The 19,648-nt window shown below is 43.6% G+C and overlaps 1 protein-coding gene across 5 annotated transcripts in view; it reads left to right on the forward strand.

The window, feature by feature from the left end:
* STX3 (syntaxin 3) overlaps positions 1 to 19,648 on the forward strand; it is a 404,614-nt gene that overhangs the window by 214,291 nt on the left and 170,675 nt on the right. For all 5 annotated transcript variants that reach the window (XM_069628893.1, XM_069628892.1, XM_069628896.1 and 2 more), the window contains exon 2: positions 3,820 to 3,897. In XM_069628893.1, the coding sequence (XP_069484994.1) occupies positions 3,820 to 3,897 (78 nt within the window). The remainder of the gene's footprint in view (positions 1 to 3,819; positions 3,898 to 19,648) is intronic.

Consider the following 19,648-nt stretch of genomic DNA (forward strand, 5'->3'; position numbering starts at 1 on the left):
GATTGAATGACTTGGGTTTTTTGTACTCTGGCCTGGCTAAGCAGACTTTCAGGAAACTGCACTTGGTTTTAAAATTCAGTTTAAAAATATTATCGGACCTGTCGAAGTCTGATGATGTTTTCCAAACAATTGAGCCTGGGCTGGTGTTGGGTAAGAGCTGGTGCAGTCGCACTGGGTGAGACTACACACGACTTATCTGCTTGGTATTCAGTAACCACCTTTTTGTATAGGTCTGTACTACACAGGTTGGTAGTGTGACTGAGCAGCCAGGCCTATCTCAAGAGGGGTAAATGTGAGCTGTACAGATGAAATCAGTCAGTACAAGTAACCAAGCAACACTTAAGCTCTCGAGGTTTCAGTTATAAATATTTATTTACACCAGTTTTAGTTAAGCATTCTAAAAAAAAAAAAAAGGCAATTGTTGCTAACAGTCAAGTAAACCTTGGAATCACTTTACAAAGTCAATAAAGTTGGTGAATTCCTTTTTGTTCATTCTAATACATTTCTCTTACACCCTGAAGTGACATTAATATCAAGGCTAGCATTGCATTTATCTTAAATACCAATATACTTTTTAAACTCTTGGTTTCAGGAAGAAAGGGTTAAGGAAATGGAAAGGTTGAACATACTTTCTTATAACTTGAAGACAGTTTGAATCCGCTAATGCAATCTAGGTAAGCCTTTCCCAGCAGTAAGTGTTCAACAAATTACAACCTATGAGGGGACAAGCACTGCCAAAGCCAATAGACTCGGAAGGGTGCCATTAAGGAGCCAGGACAGCCAAAGGCAATTGGACTAAGATAGTTCAAGAACATCACTGCAGGAACACAAGCTGTTACGCCTATGCAAGGGGAGTTGAGATCAATTCCAAAAGTTAAGCCAGTGCACTTCTCAAGTGAGAAAGCACGACTTATGGCAATAAGGTAAGTACCCCAAGTACAATACCTCTGGTTTGAAGGTGTTCCAGCTCGAGTCTGCCTTGCTACAGCCAAGCAGACCCTTGTTCCCGGGCCTCTGCTGTAGGGAGGACGTATGGCGGGCTCATGCAGCAGTCCGCAGGAGAGGAATTTTTCAGCTACAGAATTTCTTAGATTCAGCGGCTCCTAATGGTTTTCGCGGCCTTTCAAACAGCACTGATGAAGAATGAATATCCCTGGTTGGACTTTCTTTGCTCCCTCCGTCCTGCACTCTGGTGAGAGGGCTCTGGGTCGGGATTTCCTGCTCCTGGAGCTTTTGGCCAGGTTCGTTCCGTGGAAGACTTTGCACTTGTTAAGGGCACTCGACTCCTGGCATTGGGGTTCTGCAGCACTGGAGAGGCACAGCAAGTTGAGGGATGCGCCAAAACAGAGTTCGTCTCGGGGCTATTTCGCCCTACTAGCCCAAGGGGAGAAGTCGTTCTGTCCGGAGCTTCTCTGTCGATTTGAAAAAGGAGGTCCGCACAGCAGCAGGACTTCACCGGGCACTTCTAGGTCCAGGAGGTTGCAGCAGGCTTCTCTTCACGATTTCATCTTTGAATGTTTCTTCCAGTGGTTGACTCTGCCTGTAGTCCCGGGAATTGTGCCTTTTTAAGCTCTTTTTCTCATTCACAGCCCTAGGCTGTCACTCACCCAGCAGGGTGGCTGTCCTTCCTGGACAATCGGGACTGCCAGACACCAATTAGGACTGGTTTCATACAGGCACACCTAGTGACAAAACACAGGAGTTTTCGGGATCCTCCCTCACTTCCTGTCCTTCCAGACACACTAGAACCAGAAGCGGGCTTCAGGGCTGAAGCCTGCCAAAGGTAAAACACACAAAGGGCTCAAACCTGTCTCAACTTACAGTAAAAGCCAAGAAGGACCTTACAAATAGAAAATGGTGAAAACAGAAGACCAGAGCTATTTTGACAGAATGGTCACCCATGGGGGCTCTACTGCAGCTGAGGGTTCAGCCTGCAGTAAAAATGCACACTGGTAGTAAAAGGTAAACCACTGCCACCAGCCATTTAAAGTAGTAAGTGTTACAAAAAATGTTACATGAGAAAGTAGGATAAGGGGCTACTAGGTAACCTCCCCCCGCCTCCAGCACGCCACATAAGATAGTGTGTGCTGGACCTACAAAGCAAAAAGGGAAGTAAGATCAATTTCACCTTACTATTCTTGGGGACAGTCGTTTACCCAAGAAAAGGTATTTAAACCTTAAGAGAAATCCAAGGGATTCCTCAGTGGCACTGCACTGAGGGTGCTGTTTCACTATACAAAAACCAGATGCCTATGGTGTTTCTCAGACTCCAAAAACAGTGAAAACATAAGCTCCTAGTCAGGGAAAACACAGGAGGGAGTGAGGAAAAAGGTCCCACTCAGGAGTTAAAATTAAAATGTCATAAATCCAGCAAAAGAGCTGGCGGTTTCTGAGGTGGGAGGGAATTAGCACAGAAATGAAAATTCTCGCTAACAGCTGGCCAACCATTTAGGCTCCAATTTTTGGTTTTCATATATTTTGCCTCATCTAAAAGGTAACGTTTGCACCACGTCTGATCCCTGGTTAATCCTGTCCATTTAATTTTCTACAGAAAATGTATAAACTACATACTTCAACCATGTCTTCAACTACTTAGATTCCTGCAATTGCATCAGTTTCTCCATACTTTGAGATCTATGCAGTGGTGTATCCTGCTTTCTCTGTAAATAGCCCTCGCTCATCCATCTACAAATGGGTTTCCCGTTTACAGCTGAAAGAGGTGCACTTTAGTTCTTGCTCTTGGAGCAAACGACTGTGGAAGCAGACCCATGCTCTATTCAGAGCAGATGAATGCGTAGCAGCCCACGCTTGAAGAAATTATTCAGGGGTGGAGGGCAAAGGAATACAATCCCATGGGGGCTGTGAGAATGCTGTTGTCTTCGGAAGTCCATTGGACCTTAAATTACACCCCACTGTATTCGTACTGTATTTAATTTTCATTGAATTTTTATGGTTTACGTGTTTACAATAGCTGAAGTAATTTAGATCATGTTTGTCCGATATGGTATTGTAAGGTTCCGTAAAGGCAGAGGCCATTGCATGCAGCAATTTCACCATGTGAACAGAGCACTGTTACTTGAGTTAACGTGCTCTATTCCAAGGATATTAATCCTGGGGGAAGGCCCACTGTACTCATTGCACGTGTTAGTGCTATGAGTAGAGGGTGGTACAGTATTGACAGCAATGGTCATTGGGCAGCTCTGAGACCAGATCTTCTTGACAATGGGGGAGTTGTGCTGAGAGTTTCATCTTGATCATAGTGCGCTCTAGATGGTGTAGTGTCCCAACAGATCTGTGGTGTTTTCTCTTCAAGCTGGGACATTGGTTGCAATTCTAGCAATAGTGATTTAAGTTGTCTTGCATGCAGGAGCTGAGAAACTTCATCCTATCAGTAGCAGCCTATGGTGAGTGCTCCTAAAGGCATGGGCTGAGTGTGAGTCTCACCAATAGTGGCCAAATGGGAGTTGTATTGCATGCAGGAGCTGGGAATGCAAGTTTCCTTGCATGGTGGAACCGAGAATGCAATTCTTTCTTGATGTTTGATGCTAAACATGTGGTTAGTTCTGCATACATATGTTTTGGGTAATCTGATGGTTTGGATTTGCTGCTCATTATTTCTGCATGTAGTGTTTTGAGTGTAAATTGCGTCACCAGTCGGCCACTAATAAGATTTGCATGCAAGTGCTTGGAATCTGAGCATTATTGGGACGCAGTGACTTGTGGGTGTGTAGGTGTGGAGTGTGGTCACTTGAAAGCTAGCGTGGGTTTGATCACGTTTTCATTTTGGCTTGTACTGAACTCTCATGCGGTTCATTTCAGACACAAGATACCGATGATGTGGACGACGTTGAGCTGGCCATTGACAATTCCGCCTTCATGGATGAGTTCTTCTCCCAGGTAAGGCACCGAGCACTGTTGCTTTAGAGTTCTTGTGCTTGTCTTCAAGTGACTGCTCACCAACACACTGAGCAGTCTTTCAATCCCTCTATTTTTCTTCTTGTCTTTCTCTTATGATCCCAGTGCACAGTCAGTTAATGTCTCCCAAAGGCATTTGATGTGATACTGCATTGACCTCTCTAATGCTTCAGATTTCTTTCCTATCTTCTTTATAATATCTCTTCTTTAATCTGTTAATTTACCATTTACAATGTTGTTGCTTGATCATATTTGATAGTTTGTTCCAAAACATTTGTTTCACAAATATCCTTACCTTTCTCTCCAATTGACAGGATTGCTCTAATGCTCCAGATCTCTCGAATGCGATTTCTATTTTATTTTCTTCCAAATCCCATGGATTTCTCTGTGAATGCAATTGGCTTTCTCGCTACACCAGACCGTTAATATATGATCAGTTCTATTAATTATGTACTAATTGCTTGGCTCCGTTTCTCATCTTCTTGATGACCATAGTGCGTCTTCATCTTGCTAATCGAGTTGACCTACCAATACCCCATGATCTGCTTTCATAACCCCACAACGGATCCATCTGAAATCCTCATTTTTTTTGTTTGCATGATTTCAGAGACCTTCATGGGACTTTAAGGTAATTGATCCCTTTAAATGGTATCCGGTAATATTACCCCCACACAAATGGAAAAGGCTGTGGCAACATTTATGGTGACCATTTGTGAGGGAGCAGGGCTGTACTCTGCTTGCCTTAGGGGGGAGCGAAATAATTTAAAAATAGGGCCTGCGGGGCCAGGGTGAGAGGAATGGCCCCCGCAGGTTCACAGTGCTAATGTTACGGCAAACCACAGCCTTTTTGCTACAACATTATCACATGGAAACCTTTAAATTGTTTTGTTGTCTTTTATTTCCCTGATGATCTTAAAATACTATTTATGTTTCAGGTTTTAAAAATTTATTTTACAGTTCTTAATATCCTCCATTTATATTCTGAAACCTGGATTTCATCTCTTACCACAATATTCTTATGCGTAACCCCTTTATTGCTCTTTGCTCCTCTTCTTGGATATTTCACTGCCAGGCTCTTCTTTGGTCAGGGTGGTTCTTTGAATTCCCAAATGCAGTATTGGTCTTCAAAAGTGTTCAGTGAATTTGGAGAGTAGCGGTTCCCCTTTTATTTAGGTTTGGAGGACAGTCGCCATGTGCTCTTGCGGCTCTTCCATCGGGGTCTATAATGGAATGCTTTTATTGTTTTACAATCCCTCCCTGCTCTTTCTGTCCTACCTCATCTTGCTCACAAGGCATCTCTCACTCGTCACTTTATGTATACCTCCAGTCCATCTCTTTTGGTGACTGTGCCTCTTGCCCTCATCAAATGTGATAAATGTATTCCACCTTCAGGAAAGTGAGGGCTGCAATGAACTGCAAATACCTTTTTAAGTGAAGCACAAGCCCGATGTCCAATTGAGATTATCCTTCGGGGAAAAAAAGCAACTACATAACATCACCTCAACACATTTTTCTGGGAGCTGGACTAAGCAAATTAATGCTCTTCCGAAGAGTGGAGAGAGCAACTATAACTGTAATATGATCCCATACAGTGGCTATAAAAACACACAATGCCCTGTTTTTTTGGTAATTTGTCACATGCATTTGTAGCGGATAATGAGAGATACCTGGCTTGATGAAGTATGGTGATCTAGAAATAAACAAGACATGGCATACAGGATACAGCAGTTACAGGATATGGGTAAGGGGGAACGGCTCGCACATATTGGGTAAATACCAGAATTGTCATTGAATCGAAGAATAGCACTAAACCTAACTTGGCAACCTGTACATGTAACAACATTTTTTCCAGAACATTTCTATGAAAGTAAAAGTTAAAATTACGTTCCAAAATAAATTATAGGTGGATACAGAATGCTTAATACGCATACTATATTGCCTACGGCATTACAGAGTTTGTGTTCTAAAATGCTACACTTGGAAGTCTCCCAAACTCCAGAGGATAAAAATACCTTGATTTATAAGATAGTTGCTGATGGTAGATTTCCTACTCTGGCAATCCTGTGGTTCATTTGTTTGCAATTCAAGTGGCTTCTTCGATGATGCAGGCAAAGGACACCCACAGGTTGGTGTCGAATGGATTGCAGCTCAAATGAGGAACCTGCAAGATGCTACATTGGTGCATTTTGTCAGTGGCACAACACGGGAAGGAGGGCATGTGGTTCACAGCTGAACATGCAAAAGTCTAGACTATTCTGTGTCTTGGGACACATCCCTTGATCATGCCACTGCCAGGAGTAAACACGTGTGTTCTAGCAGTCCCGACAGATGGAAATGTCAAATCTTATTGATTTGCAGTGAATAAATAGAGTTGATGACTGTGTATTATTTACTGTAATTCAGCAATCTGGGGGTGGGATTATGTTCAAATTTGTACATGATTATAACCTATAGTAAAACCGCACTGAAGTCAGTTTTCAGTGATCTGAAGCTTCCTTCTAAAATACTCAAATGACAGGGCTCTTCATACATAATACTTCATTCCTTAACGTGTGTTGATTTGCTGGATTTCTATCGTGCATAAAACCAACGTAACTGCATCCTAGCGCAGAAAACTCATTCACACCATATTCACTAATGGTCCTGGCCTGAGGAGGCTCCAACGGGAGGTGAAGAGAACAAATGTGTCTTTAAGACCAGGTGGAAGAGTATAAGGGAAGAGATACTTGGAATGTTTAAGTGCAGTAGGTTCCATCGTATCGGTCCATAGTTGGAAAAAGCGCCTATTGCCCCTATAAACATATCTAGATGGTAGGATAACTAAAAGGTGTTTGTCAAGACATCGTAAGGGACGTCTTGGCTCATAACGAACCACCTTACTTGACAGATATCCCGAAACAAGATTGTTTATGCATTTTAAAAACCACACAGAGGATTTAAAAATCAATCCTCTACTTAACAGGAAGCCAGTGAAGTGACCTGCATAGAGGAGAAATAGATGCAGTTTTAGGTGTTTTAAAAATCAATTGGACTGCAACTTTCAGTGCCCTCTGGAGCCGATTGATTTGTCTGTCAGGGATGCCCACAAGGGTGCCATTCACTTAATCCAGTTTAGAATTAACCAATGCTCCCACCACCATTGAGCGTCTTTCAGAGGGGCAAAAGGGAGGGCGAGTCGTAACGGACCAAGTGAGTAAAATACTGAGTGAACCTTGACTCCTACTTTCTGCAAACTCCCAGGATTGGTCTGCCATTGACATCCCAGATGTGTCATCTTGGGAACAAAACTCATAGGAGAACCAAGTATACATGGTGGGTGCAGGAGTCTAGAGTGTTTGGCCATGAGTTTTTCTGGCCAAAGAGAATCGCTCCATTTTTCTTGGGATTAAACTGTAGCCTGTTGGAAGTCATTCACTGTACAGCCGCTTCTTCAGGAGAAAAGAAGGTGACCTTGCATTTTGACAATGAAAGCCTGATAGTCTTCTATAACAATGTGGAGAATCCATTTAGGGAAATACGTTCATCAATGGGCGCTAAGTGGTAGCTAGTTCACCCAATCAGATCGTAGATCTAGAGAGGCCACCAGAAGAAGCTACTTTACAGCGAAATAGGTATTGAGGAGCTATAATGTATAATCCTATACAAGCAGCACTATGAGGACCAACCATGATGTATTGTATATATGAATTTAAGGAAACACATACACACTTCTCCCGTGCTCGTGTAACATCAGAATGATTGAATTACTAGTTAACATGAGCATTGGTAACCAGCTTTGCTTAGCTTTCTAAAGTACGCGTTGCTTCGGGGTGAATCTCGTTTGGTTATTTATATAGCGCTCCTCACCCTGAGCTATCTGGGCGCATTACAGGTAATTTTCAGTTTACACGTTGCACATAGGATATATTTTTTTTTGGGAAAGAAATGTTATTTTTCTGTTACCAAGCAGATTGGCCTAGACTTTTCTTTCACACAGTGGGCTTCCCTCCTATTCAAACCTCACTTCAGCGAGCTTCTTCAGATCCTAGATCTTGTATATTTTCAGTGTCCTGTATTTTTGTGCGTTGCATTTCATCATTTATAAAGTGCTTGCCGCGAAGCGCTGTACAGAGTAGTTGTGGTGCAATAATGATTAACAGACAAATAACTATGCACGGCTTTAGCAGGAAATCGAAAGGTGGTGAGATGTGAGGCTAGAATGGAACTGAGGCAGAGAGGAAGAGGAGCAAAAGGTGATGGGGAAGAGCCTTCCAATGCTGTGGACCGAGGAGTGGGATAGAACATTCTTTGAAATCGCATTGGTGAATCGTGAGTTATGTCTCGCATGTAGGTTGATCAACGAGTAGCATTTGGTCTAACTAGTTTGCAAGAAGTCTTTAGTTTTCTCAAGGTATTTCATGCTAAGCGTTTTATCCTGCCGGGTGGAGGGAACACCTCCTGCAGCATGGTCACCGTGTGTAAATGGCATTCTTTTATTGAAGTGCGGGCATTGCTGGCACAGGTAGAACTGGACAAGGGCTTGCGTGGGAATGCTTACTGTTGATTACGGCTCCTAGGACGAGGGGACTAGAATTCCAAAGTGTGGTTTTCCTTCATTTCCTAGTGCAGTCTGCCACAGTGATGGGTTTTGCTTTTGTGACGCACAACAGCTGGAAATCTGCTTACCTTTTTCCGCTGCAAAGCTTGAAATAAGTTTGTGGATCAACGACCGCACAATGAACTTTGGTGTGCATGGCTCGATTGAAAGTAGGTGTCTGATAGATTCAGGCTCCCCCTACATCCGCCCTTATCACTGTGCCAGGGGAAATGTCCAAAGTGACCTGACGGTTTACAGTAAAGGCTTCCTGAGCTGCTGCTTAATCGGGCCAGTGGAAACCGGTTCTAAACTATTTACATGGGATTGGCCCACCAGGCCAGACCCAACTAAGAAGTGTGGTTGGGGAAGTGTGCTGTCTACTCACTCTGTCCCTTCAGAAGGAGCTAGTTTTCGACCATTTTGTAATAAACTTGTGATTTGCACAGATGTTTAGTCACCCGATGACTGGCCATCAATTAAATTTCTTATCATTACGTATAGTTAATATTGCACACACTAACGCAGTTCTTTCTCTCTCGATGTCCTTCCAATGGATGAGGATCATTGCCGAGAGACTCCTCGTTGACTGGCATTGTGGCTTTGGCCTACCTGAGGCCCATACAGTAGGGAGAGTGGGGGGTTGTCACATTCCACGTGTCCCTTAGAGAATGCCTACCCTTTCACTGCTCCTCATTTCTGCTTACACCTTTACAAGTTCCCATTATCATGGAGAATACTCGTTTTAAATTCTGCCATAAAAGGTATCCTTGGAAGGACACCCATAAGGTGTGCAATAGGTGCCTTCCTCGTGATCAACCTGAAAAAATGCTGCACTGCCTGCCAACTTTTTCGACCAAAGACTCTCAAAAGACCAGCGTACTAAATGTTGGCCGGCCCACGCCACGCCGGCCCAAGCTCCTATAGAGGTGCCAGCAGGTGCTGAAGAATCTGAGGATGAGGCATTTTGCGCACAATGTGACACTGAAGTTGAAACGGTAGCAGCAGCTTCCCAAGTGCCAATCCCCCTAGCCCCCCTCCGAAAAGCATGCCAACAGCATCGCTATGGAGACCACACCCGGCGACAGTGGCACACACGCACATAAAACACATGGGGGAACTTCGCTCTCTATCAAGAGATAAACACACAACTGCAAGCCCTTCTAAACATTCATCAAAGCATGGCCACATGGACCAGAAACACTCCTCCAGCGGTTCTGCCAAAAAAGGAAAACGGTGAGCGAAACGACATCCGCGCATTTAAAACATGGGCCGCAAGTTTCAAAAGCACACTTGCCAAAACATGCGCCGAAACAGACACCCGTTCACACTACTACTCACATTACGAAGCGTGCTTGGTTAGACAAACAACCAGCGAAATCCACGCACTCCCAAATTTTGGCTAAAACCCATATGTCGCAGTAAACTTCACATTACACAGAAGCCTCTTCTCCTTTGTCTCAGGCTTTAGGTTGTAGGCCACAACATAACCTTGAAGTTGTTTTATTTCAAGGAACACATTATTCAAACCCTTGGACAAAAGAACAGTTCCAACAAACCATAGACAAGGTCTCTCCTTTTGTAAATTTTATGGAAAAATGCCCTCTTACAGAAGGACACATACAAATAATGCAAGGAGAAGCCTCCCTCTAAAGCCTCCAGATTACAAGGGGATGTCCATTCTCCGCCTCATGAGAGGTTATTGATGTAGATCAAGACCATGTTGATCAGGACAATGCTGGGTATTATGACGATCATTTTGGTGACGAAACCTATGATGACGATGACCAATTCTTGGTCCCCTCACCTACACATGGTGATCAGCCAGCATCTAAATCCCCTGTGCATGATCAGGTTTTATACAATGATCTATTCAAGAGGGCAGCAGATCACTTGAAAATACAAACCCAGGATATTCCCCAAGATCTAGGTTTCGTAGGCTAAATGCTAGAAGAAAAATCTGCAGTAAGTCAATTTATAGCTCTACTACAGTCAATAAATGAAAGACTACAACCCTCTCTGGTTACACCATCACTTAACAGGGCTGTTAACCCCAGGATAGAGAAAATGGTATGGCGTTCATTCATAGACGCGTGCCATTTTGATGGGTTTTTTCAGAGTTTAATTTACCAAAAAAAACTCATTGAAATATATATGGGGTGGGGGTGGATGGGAATGGGTAAAAAAAATAGGCTATGGTAGTTTGGGTGGGGGTGGGGGTTCACCCCCCTCCCCCAAAGGTTTTCAGTAATAATGACTGGGGGAAAAAACCCATAGAAATTTCACCCGTTGATGAAATGACCTAGAACTGAAGAAACATTCAGGCCTGCGTCCTCAGATCCTTGATGTATAAAGGGTTATCTTAAACCTGACTCCTTAGTGGTTGCCACCACATGCAAAAAGGCCGGGACACCATTAGCTTCTGCTGAAGCACCCCCAGAGAAAGAGAGCAAGAAACCGTTCATGCTGGGGAAATAGGTAGCAACATCAGCCGCTTACCAGGTGTGAATTGCTAACACTGCCCTGCTCTCCAGTTGTAGTAGGTCCCTTTGGCATGAGGTGCGAACACAGATAGATTCTGTCCCAAAACCTATCTGTACAGACATTTTAAAAACTGTCCCTGAAGTAGACCAGTGGCAAATAACGTTACTAAAGGCCTCGATGAAGCTGATAATGGAGGCAGAATAGTTGCTGAGGAAACTGTACTAAAATGTCATGCCTCTCTACACCAATCAGCGTTTAAATTGGAGGCACAGGCAACACTGTTAAATATGCCCATTGAAAGCAGTGTGCTCTTTCGGGAAAGGTAGATGACGCCTTTGAGATAGCCAAAAATGAACATTGGTCTTTGAAGGCTCTAGGTCAAATCTCAAACAAACCATACGTACAAAGAGGCGTATTTAATACATGTATATAAATATATTTTTTTTTAGGCCAAAGTTACCCAAGGGCCTCTCAGTCTACATTCAGCCAAAATAAATATCAAGGCACAGGCCACCCTCTTTGAGCCAGCCTATCAAGGAGGGTTTAGGCTGGGTACAGGTAGATCTCGGACTGCAGCCTCTAAAGGCACCACTTCCCAAAAACAAGTGGGTGCTTTCCACTGTAACAAAAGGATGCTCCATAGAGTTTCTATCAAAACATCATCCTGCAAAACAGCACAAATGTTGCAGGAACATCAACAAATTCTTCAGGAAGAAATCCAGGCACGTCTTCAAAAAAAGAGCAGTAGAACTGGTCCCATCTCACGAGGTAAACCAGGGTATTTATTCTTCGTGTTCCGAAAAAGGATTCAACTATGCACCCTGTATTAGACCTTCGACCAGCAAACACGTATGTCAAATCACAAGTTTCGAATGGTAACCATTCAGGAGGTGAGCCCGCTTTTAAAACGGGGGGATTAAATGGCAGCACTGGATAGGAAAGATGCATACTTTCATATTTCAATGTTGCCAGCACACAAAGTATGTCAGATTGAAAGTCAGCACAACTCATTACCAGTTGAAAGTGCTTCCCTTGGGCATATCCTAAGCACGAAGGGTATTCACCAAGGTAATTGCAGTGACAGCTGCCCACCTGCGCAGACAGTCTATTACAGTGTATCCTTATCTCAATGGCTGGCTAATAACAGGAAAGACACCTCAATAGTGTCATCAAAACACACAACAATCCAACAATCTGCTTTACAAACTAGGCCTCTCAATCAACAATAAGAAATTGTCATGTTCCAAGTCAAACAAGTTTCTTGGAGCACAATTTGTCAAATTCTATAGCCGGTTGTCACAAAACCGTACAGAAGGCCATGCGCCCATTAGGGATGATGGCCTCCTGCATTGGCTGCGCCTGCATCCAATGTAAGAGTGGCTAGCAAAGCAATGGTCACAAGCAAGCAGTTAGTGGGACGATCTAGTCGTAATTTCACAGAACCTAGTTAATTCTCTACAGTGGTGGACAAGGGACAAACTTCTGTAAGGGAAATCATTCACTACCCCCATAGTCCATGTAGCTCTTACCACAGATGCATCACTGTCCGGATGGGGAGAACATCTCCTCAACCACGCTGCTCACGGCAAATGGATGCAAACACACCAACTTTCTGGAGTGGTTAATGTTCAAAGCCCTCCAAGCTTTTCAATACCTAATTCAAGGTAAAACAGTCCTAGTTCTGACACAGTACAACATCCATGTTTTACATAAACAGACAAGGGGGAAACACTCTCCACGTCTGTCCCAATTGGCAGAGAACATCTGGAACTGGACGCTAAAATGCAACATGATCCCCTTGTTCCAACAAGTTCCAGGGGAACACAACTGTCTAGTCGCTGTCCTAAGCAGAGACTTATGGATTCTATCAGAACACAAATGGCAGTTGCACAAAGACATCCTACAAGTCGTCTTCTTAAACTGGGGTCAAACAGACCTAGATTGATTTGCAACAATGTACAATGTCCAGACCATGCTTCCAGGTACCCAGGGTCCAAGGAGAACACTTTGTGGATGAACTGGTCCAGGATATTTGCTTACGCTCCCCCCCTCCCCCCAAAACCACTTCTCAACAAGATCATGCACAAGATGCACCAGGAACGAGTCAATCTCATTTTAATGTCAGCACGTCAACCATGGTACCCGCAGTTTCTCAAAATGTCCCTTTGCTCACCAGTGAAACTTCTGTGCCCATTCTGATGAATTCTATGGAGTCATCACCAACCCGGCCTTAAGTCTCCTCCCATGTGGCCAGGGGAAGGCAGCCGCTACCTCATCCTAACCCTGGGGGTGGTATCAGGAGGAAGAATCACATGGCAGGAGATGGCCATGAAGGGGAAGTGGTGACTCCAATAGGAGGGACACAGATTTAATCTTCCTCGGAGGATGACATCATTCCCAAATACTTCATGAATGCTATCAATGTGCTAGTCCCTCTACTATTAATGTTCAAAGAGCATGTTATAAAAAGTCAGTTACACAAAACAAAGTTGGTGCCTTAAAGGTTCAGGAATTGAAGAGGACATCCTTGATTTGCCATACTTCTACCTTTTTGATAAATTCTATTTCTAATGTGGAATTACAAACTCCTTCCACAATATCCCCTTATTCTCATAACTCTCAGTTCATAGAACAGCCTGACTTAATTTAAAATGACAAACAACTTTGTTGTAGCTTAAGTGCGTGTGTTGCACACTCTGTTCCATGTTCTGGAACGGAACGGTGTTGCAGTTGAAATGTTGCCAGTTGAAAATAAACCATGGGGTGCCACGGATCTAACTTCACTGTTTTTCTCCTTCTGGTGTACCATAACCACATCACTTTGGCCACTCGCTGGGAGAAGGGTCCACGGGTGTACGGAGAGCACTCCACAGCGGCCGGGAAAGAAATAGATCTGTGCAAGTGCAGCGTCTGGCCTTGGAGGTGCAGGAAAAAATACTGCCTTCTACTGTAGGAGTACCGTGTAACAGTGAATTTGATATTCCTAATCACACAGTGACACATTCTTACCACCCTGTCTGATTGCACCATAGCTGAACACTCCGACCAAACTCTTTAGAGAAATAGAGCTTTTAATGAGAACCAAACATAATAAAAACCAAACTGAGTCTGGTCTAATTAAACAATACAGAGAATACATAAATACAAACAAATATCGCAATCTGATATGTGGGGGTTAGTACGTGAGTCTATCTCACTCAGTTTTACAAAGAAACAACTGGGTATCCCAATTTTTAATTGGCATTGTAAACGTGTGTGGTCTACCACAGCTCGTTCTATTGAATTGCCGTATACACCTGCAACACCTTTTTATGCTCTCTGATATCATTGGACATTGTCATGAACAATGTTTGCAACAAAAACGTCGACGCTACTGTGTTTCGGCCCAGAGATTCGCAAGGCTCCCTTACAATATCGGTGGGAGCCTCTATTACAAACGAGCCTTCATCAGGACAATAAAAAGGACACTATATGCCCTTCTTTCTTTTACTTGGTTTCTTTAGCGGCTGTGTTTTTCATGAAATACAATATGGACTAATACACTGCACCAGTCAAAATGCTCAGAACCATTTACTGGTTCTACTTCTGGAGCAAATCCAATTGAAACGAATTTGGATTCAAATGCATTCTTCTTTCATTCTTTCGGGCTACATGGCTCTTAGGATGTTTGAATTACTCCTAATCTGTAGGAGCATGTCATTAGACTGGCTCACTCTCTTCTACCATTGAATGGTGCCCACACTTCTGCTCACTGTACTGGTGTGTTTTCAGAGTCCACTCTACCTCGAGTACTGGTTATGTTCCTGGGAATACAGAGCGAGCTGCTGGCAGGGCAAGGAAGTGGCCGTGCAGGCTGCTATTGGTGGTCGGAACATTGCTTTTTCCTTTGGGACCTGTGCTGGCCCCAAGAGTGTCTGAGGGGGCAGTTGGTGAAACCCTGACCTCGGGCCTGCACAACCAGAAGGGACCTCTTGTCACTGTGCTGCTGCCCAGGTGAGTTTCATGAGAGGGGACAGGTTGGTTCCCCCGGTAGTGTGCGTGGTAGGCTAGTGGCTTTAGCCCGTGAAGGACACTTGGGGAGTACTTTGACAAAAAAGAGGTTGAGAGAGGGTTACTGGTAGCCTGTGATAGACAGCGATGCTGAGAGGGCAGTTGGGTATTGGCGCTGTGAGTGACGAGAATCAGGTGATTAGGACGCAACCGATGCATCTGGTGGTGATTCCGGACAAAGTGTGGAGCCGCGAGGCGTTGAAAATAATGGTACCTTTTGATGTGTCTGGGCAGTGACGTCACTAGAAATCGGTATTGGGGTGGGCAAACCAGGGGGCAAAAATACAACATGGTGGGGTGGTGGCACACCAAATAAAGGTGAATAGGCCAAACTGGTTTAGGTATACCAATATTTTACCAATCTGGTTAAAGAAAGTGTCAAGCATGTTCAGAGTAGGTTTAATCCAATAAAAGGTTTGCATTAAGTTAATATACATCCAAAAAGTTCTCATGTTCAACAGTTGCAAAAATGCCCTTTCAGTCAGCAAGAGACTGCATTCTTTTACTTCAAGCAGACATCACTCCCAGCACAGCTTCAAATAATGTGTAGTTTGAGGTGGTATTTAGCAGAAGGGATATCACTTCCGGCTCAGCTTTAAATAATAGTCAAAACTAGTCAGTTCAATGGAAAAGATTTCCCTCAAACCTCAGTTTCAAATAACAGTCAAGGACAGTCTAACAGATGAAGCATCATATAATGGCACCAACTACAGGGGAAAAGGGAGGCTCCCTTGGTTCTTCAGCAATGGTTGCAGGAACCTCACTTTGCCCCCTGTAGAATTGTTCAGTTTTCAGTTTCTGGCTGTACACCCAAGTGGCAGCTGTTGAATTTTTTTATTGGAGGGCATCCATATTTCCCCCAAATATGTCAGTGTTACAGAGCGTAGCGAACGAGCCCGGACCAATTAAGAGGTGGGCGGATGGGCCGATGGAAGGGGGCTACTTGGCTAAAAATTGTGCAGATATTGGGTAAAATTACAGTTTGCAGTTGGTTTCACACTGTAACACATGAATACATACAATAGATGCAAGTCACCAGCAGTACAGAGGAGCATTTTGCCAACCCATTTTCAGTTTTCTTTTGCCACAATATATGCTGGTATATAAACATTTTCACACTGGCTGCGCTCATACATTTCCATGTTGGCTGCACCAATATATATACCAGTTTCCCCATTTAAGCACATTGTTTTTTAATTTTTTTTTATTGTTTAATCAAAAATAAGATTTTTACAATATTGGTGTCCCTTCATGTGTGTTTAAAAACAAAAAAGATTCATGTTGTTCAGGCTTGTTGTCTGTTGTTGCAACGGTGTGGCCAACGAGTCACTGCTTCTCTTTTAGCAGGTTGGTCACAATGTATTCCAGTATTTTTGCTGTGGCTATTTGCCAGCTGGTTCTGTCGCCTCCTATGAGCCTGCACCACCAAGTTTCTTCTTCTAGCAGTGAATCTGTTCTTGCTGCATGGGGAATGTAGCGTTGTCTTATTGTACGCGTCTCGGGACAGACCAACAAGAGACCACAAATGTATTCTTGGGGTGGAGGCAAAATGTTGCGACAAACAACAACCGGTTGTTAGTGTTAGACCTCTAATATGCAAGATTTAATTAGTTGGTAACATATTCAGACGTGCTCTTAGTATCAGGTGGCGTGCTCGTTTATTTGGAAATTTCTTTATGAAGTTTTGCAACTCGTTCAATTTTTTTGTTAGCAGGTAGATGAGCGGTTTTTGATTGGCGGCTGATTCGGTCGTCTTTGCCCAATCTGCTTCCTTGATTTTATGCAGGATTCTGCATGGATTGTGGATGAATTCTTCGGAGGCGATGGAATCGAGGAGAAAGGTGTTTTCCTTTTGCCAGTTCGCTAACATCTCAGATTTTCCTTCGTCCATCTCGCGCTTGATCATTTTGAAGATTTAATTACCGTCGACCATTCTGCACTTCCTGTACAGCATTAAGGCATTGCAGCTCACCGTACACTCCATGGACTGGAGACTCAGCTCCCCTCTTATTGCCACTCCTGAGGTAGTGTTTGGTAGCTTGAGCACTGATCTCCAGAATGAGGATTCTAATTTGGGCCAGATGTTCTTTGGGATGGTCGGCATGGCCTCGGTGCCGTATGTTACGGCAGGCACCACTTTCATTTTGTAGAAATTGTTAGTTGTAGCGAGAATTTTCCAAATTTTCTATCGATTGCCTTTGCCTGTGCAGCTAGTTTTTTTTATCTTTTCATACAGTACTGTTTGCATGGTGATTTTGTTTTTCGTGCTGTCAAGTTGTACCCCCAGGTACTTGAAGTTCTGGACAGTTTTGATTTTTGAATGTCCAAGATGCTATTTTAGGTGGTCTTTTTCTTTTTTTTGCAGGATCAAGACTTTGGTTTTTCCTTTGTTAATTTCAAGGAAGTTTTCACTTACATAATGTTGCTGTTGCAGGCCTGTTGGAGTCTGGTTGAATAATGTGAGGTCGTCGGCATAAAGAAGTCGTTCAATCGCTGTTTCTCCAATTTTAGGCGGGAAGGCGCGAGTGGTGATTTCGCTTTCTTGGAGGTCACCTATGTGGGCTAAGAATAGAGCTTGAACCAGTGGGCATCCCTGTTTGACTCCCCGTGTGATCGGGATTTCGTCTGATAAGTCTCCATCTCAGCTTGGGCGCACCCTCATCGAGGTGTTGTGATGCAGGGCATGAATGGGAGGTAATATATCTTCTGGACAGTTCCAGTCTCTTAATTTCTTCCAAAGGCGATGTCTCTCAATGCGGTCGAAAGCTTGCGTTAAATCTACAAACACGACGAAAAGACGCTGACCAAATTGTAGGGCTTTACGTTTCAGTATGCTAAATGTTAATGTTTCCTGCTGTCCCAGCATTCTTCTTAAAGCCTGATTGCAGATGGTCATTGCAATTTGCAGAGGCGGCCCAGGTTTGAAATTTCCTTAGAAGTAAGGATCCGTAGACTTTTCCTATAGAGTCGAGAAAAGCAATCGGCCGAAAGTTCAGAGGGTCCTAATGTCTCCTTTTTTGTAGATTGGAATTATCGTTGCTGTGGTCCATGATTTGGGCACTGATCTTGTGTCTGCACAGTGTCAGAATATTTCGCTGATCAAGTCAGCCCATTCTTCAGGGTGCGCTTTTAGTTCGAAGTTGGTGATTCCGTGAGATTTTTTTAATTTTTTTGATGACCTCCAAGATGTCGTCTTTATCTTCAAGATTGATCCACTTTGAGTTGCTATGCTGGGACTCCCCTGTGTTTTCAGGCGTAACGGATTTGAACACTTCAGCGAAATGGGTTTCCCAGGTGATCCGAGTGGTGTTTGTTATTGAGTTTTCGAGTGGGGTTTCTGTGGCTCTCAGTAAGGACCAGAAGTCTCTGGCGTTGTTCGATATTAGTGCTTTTGTGATGTTTTCTGCATCCATCTGATAGTTTGCTTCGAGATGCTCGAACCCAAGCTTTGTACTCTGTTTTCAGATCTTTGACTTTTGCGTTGTCCTCTGCAATTGGTTGCAGTTTTTTTGCGGTCCTCGTTGCTCTTCTGTATTCGTGTCTTCTCTCGACCAGATCTTTGTTGTAAATGTGTTTTTTAGTGGATCCTGTGGTCCTCTGGCGTGTTTCTGGACGTGTGTATTCCACTAGCAGTGGTTGGTAGTCAACTGCTTTGGTTTCTTCCAACTGGACGTTTCCTTTGTATTTTTGTGTTAGGTCTTTGATCCCTGTGACACTTAATTTGAGCCGTGTTCCCTGAACATTACTCTCAATGTGCATGCCTGCTCGAGGGTTCTTTTCACTTGGGATTAGCCAGCAGGTCTCTCTAATAGGTTGTGGTCGCTAGCAATTGTGCGGCGCACGTTGAAAGAGACTGTGGCACAAAGCAGTGGTTCGGAGACAAATATATAGTCCATTGTCTCAGCCGCGTCTGCTTGTTCCCAAGTGAGTGTTCTATTTGGTTGTAAGAAGGCGTCCTCAAGATTGTACAATTCGCTTGATTGAGTTAAATCGAGCCATGCTCTGCCTCACTGTTCAGCTGCTGAGTGCTGATTTTTTGCTCAATGTCTTGTCTGGGTTTTGCAGACTGCATTTAGATCAATGCATATCATTAGTGAGGTCACCAACAGCTTAGCCATTGCTTCGTCAATTACATGTTCGCACATTGTGATGAATCTTTCCTCGCTGATTGCAGCTGGATTCCAGTAAGTGTTGGCAATGACTACTGTGTTTACTGTGCCTTTGGTGTTTTTTTGTTTCCAAGTGACACTTACTGCCAAGATTGACAAGTTTGCAATCGGGGTTGGTCCAATGGAAAGTCCACATCCATTGCGGCATGCAGTCATGAAACCTGACATTGGTCGTCCTAGATGGCCCTTGGTTATTCATGTTTGCTTTACGCATAATGCCAGTAATGCTACTATAAGAAGTCATGTCCATGCTTGTTCTGCCAAGATATGGCAGTATCCCCACGTAAGAACAAACTCCTGTTGGTATTACCATTAAAAATGTCCTGCCACAGTAAAAAAAAGTCCCAAATAGTTGCATTAAAATGCCATTCACGCTATGTAACACTTATAGTGCTTGCTTTATCAATGATGCCCAATGCAAATGGCATACCACAATAAGAAATGGCTAGACTGGCTG

Source organism: Ambystoma mexicanum, chromosome 12, assembly GCF_040938575.1.
Source record: "Ambystoma mexicanum isolate Mex_15411 chromosome 12, UKY_AmexF1_1, whole genome shotgun sequence".
NCBI classification, from domain to species: domain Eukaryota; kingdom Metazoa; phylum Chordata; class Amphibia; order Caudata; family Ambystomatidae; genus Ambystoma; species Ambystoma mexicanum.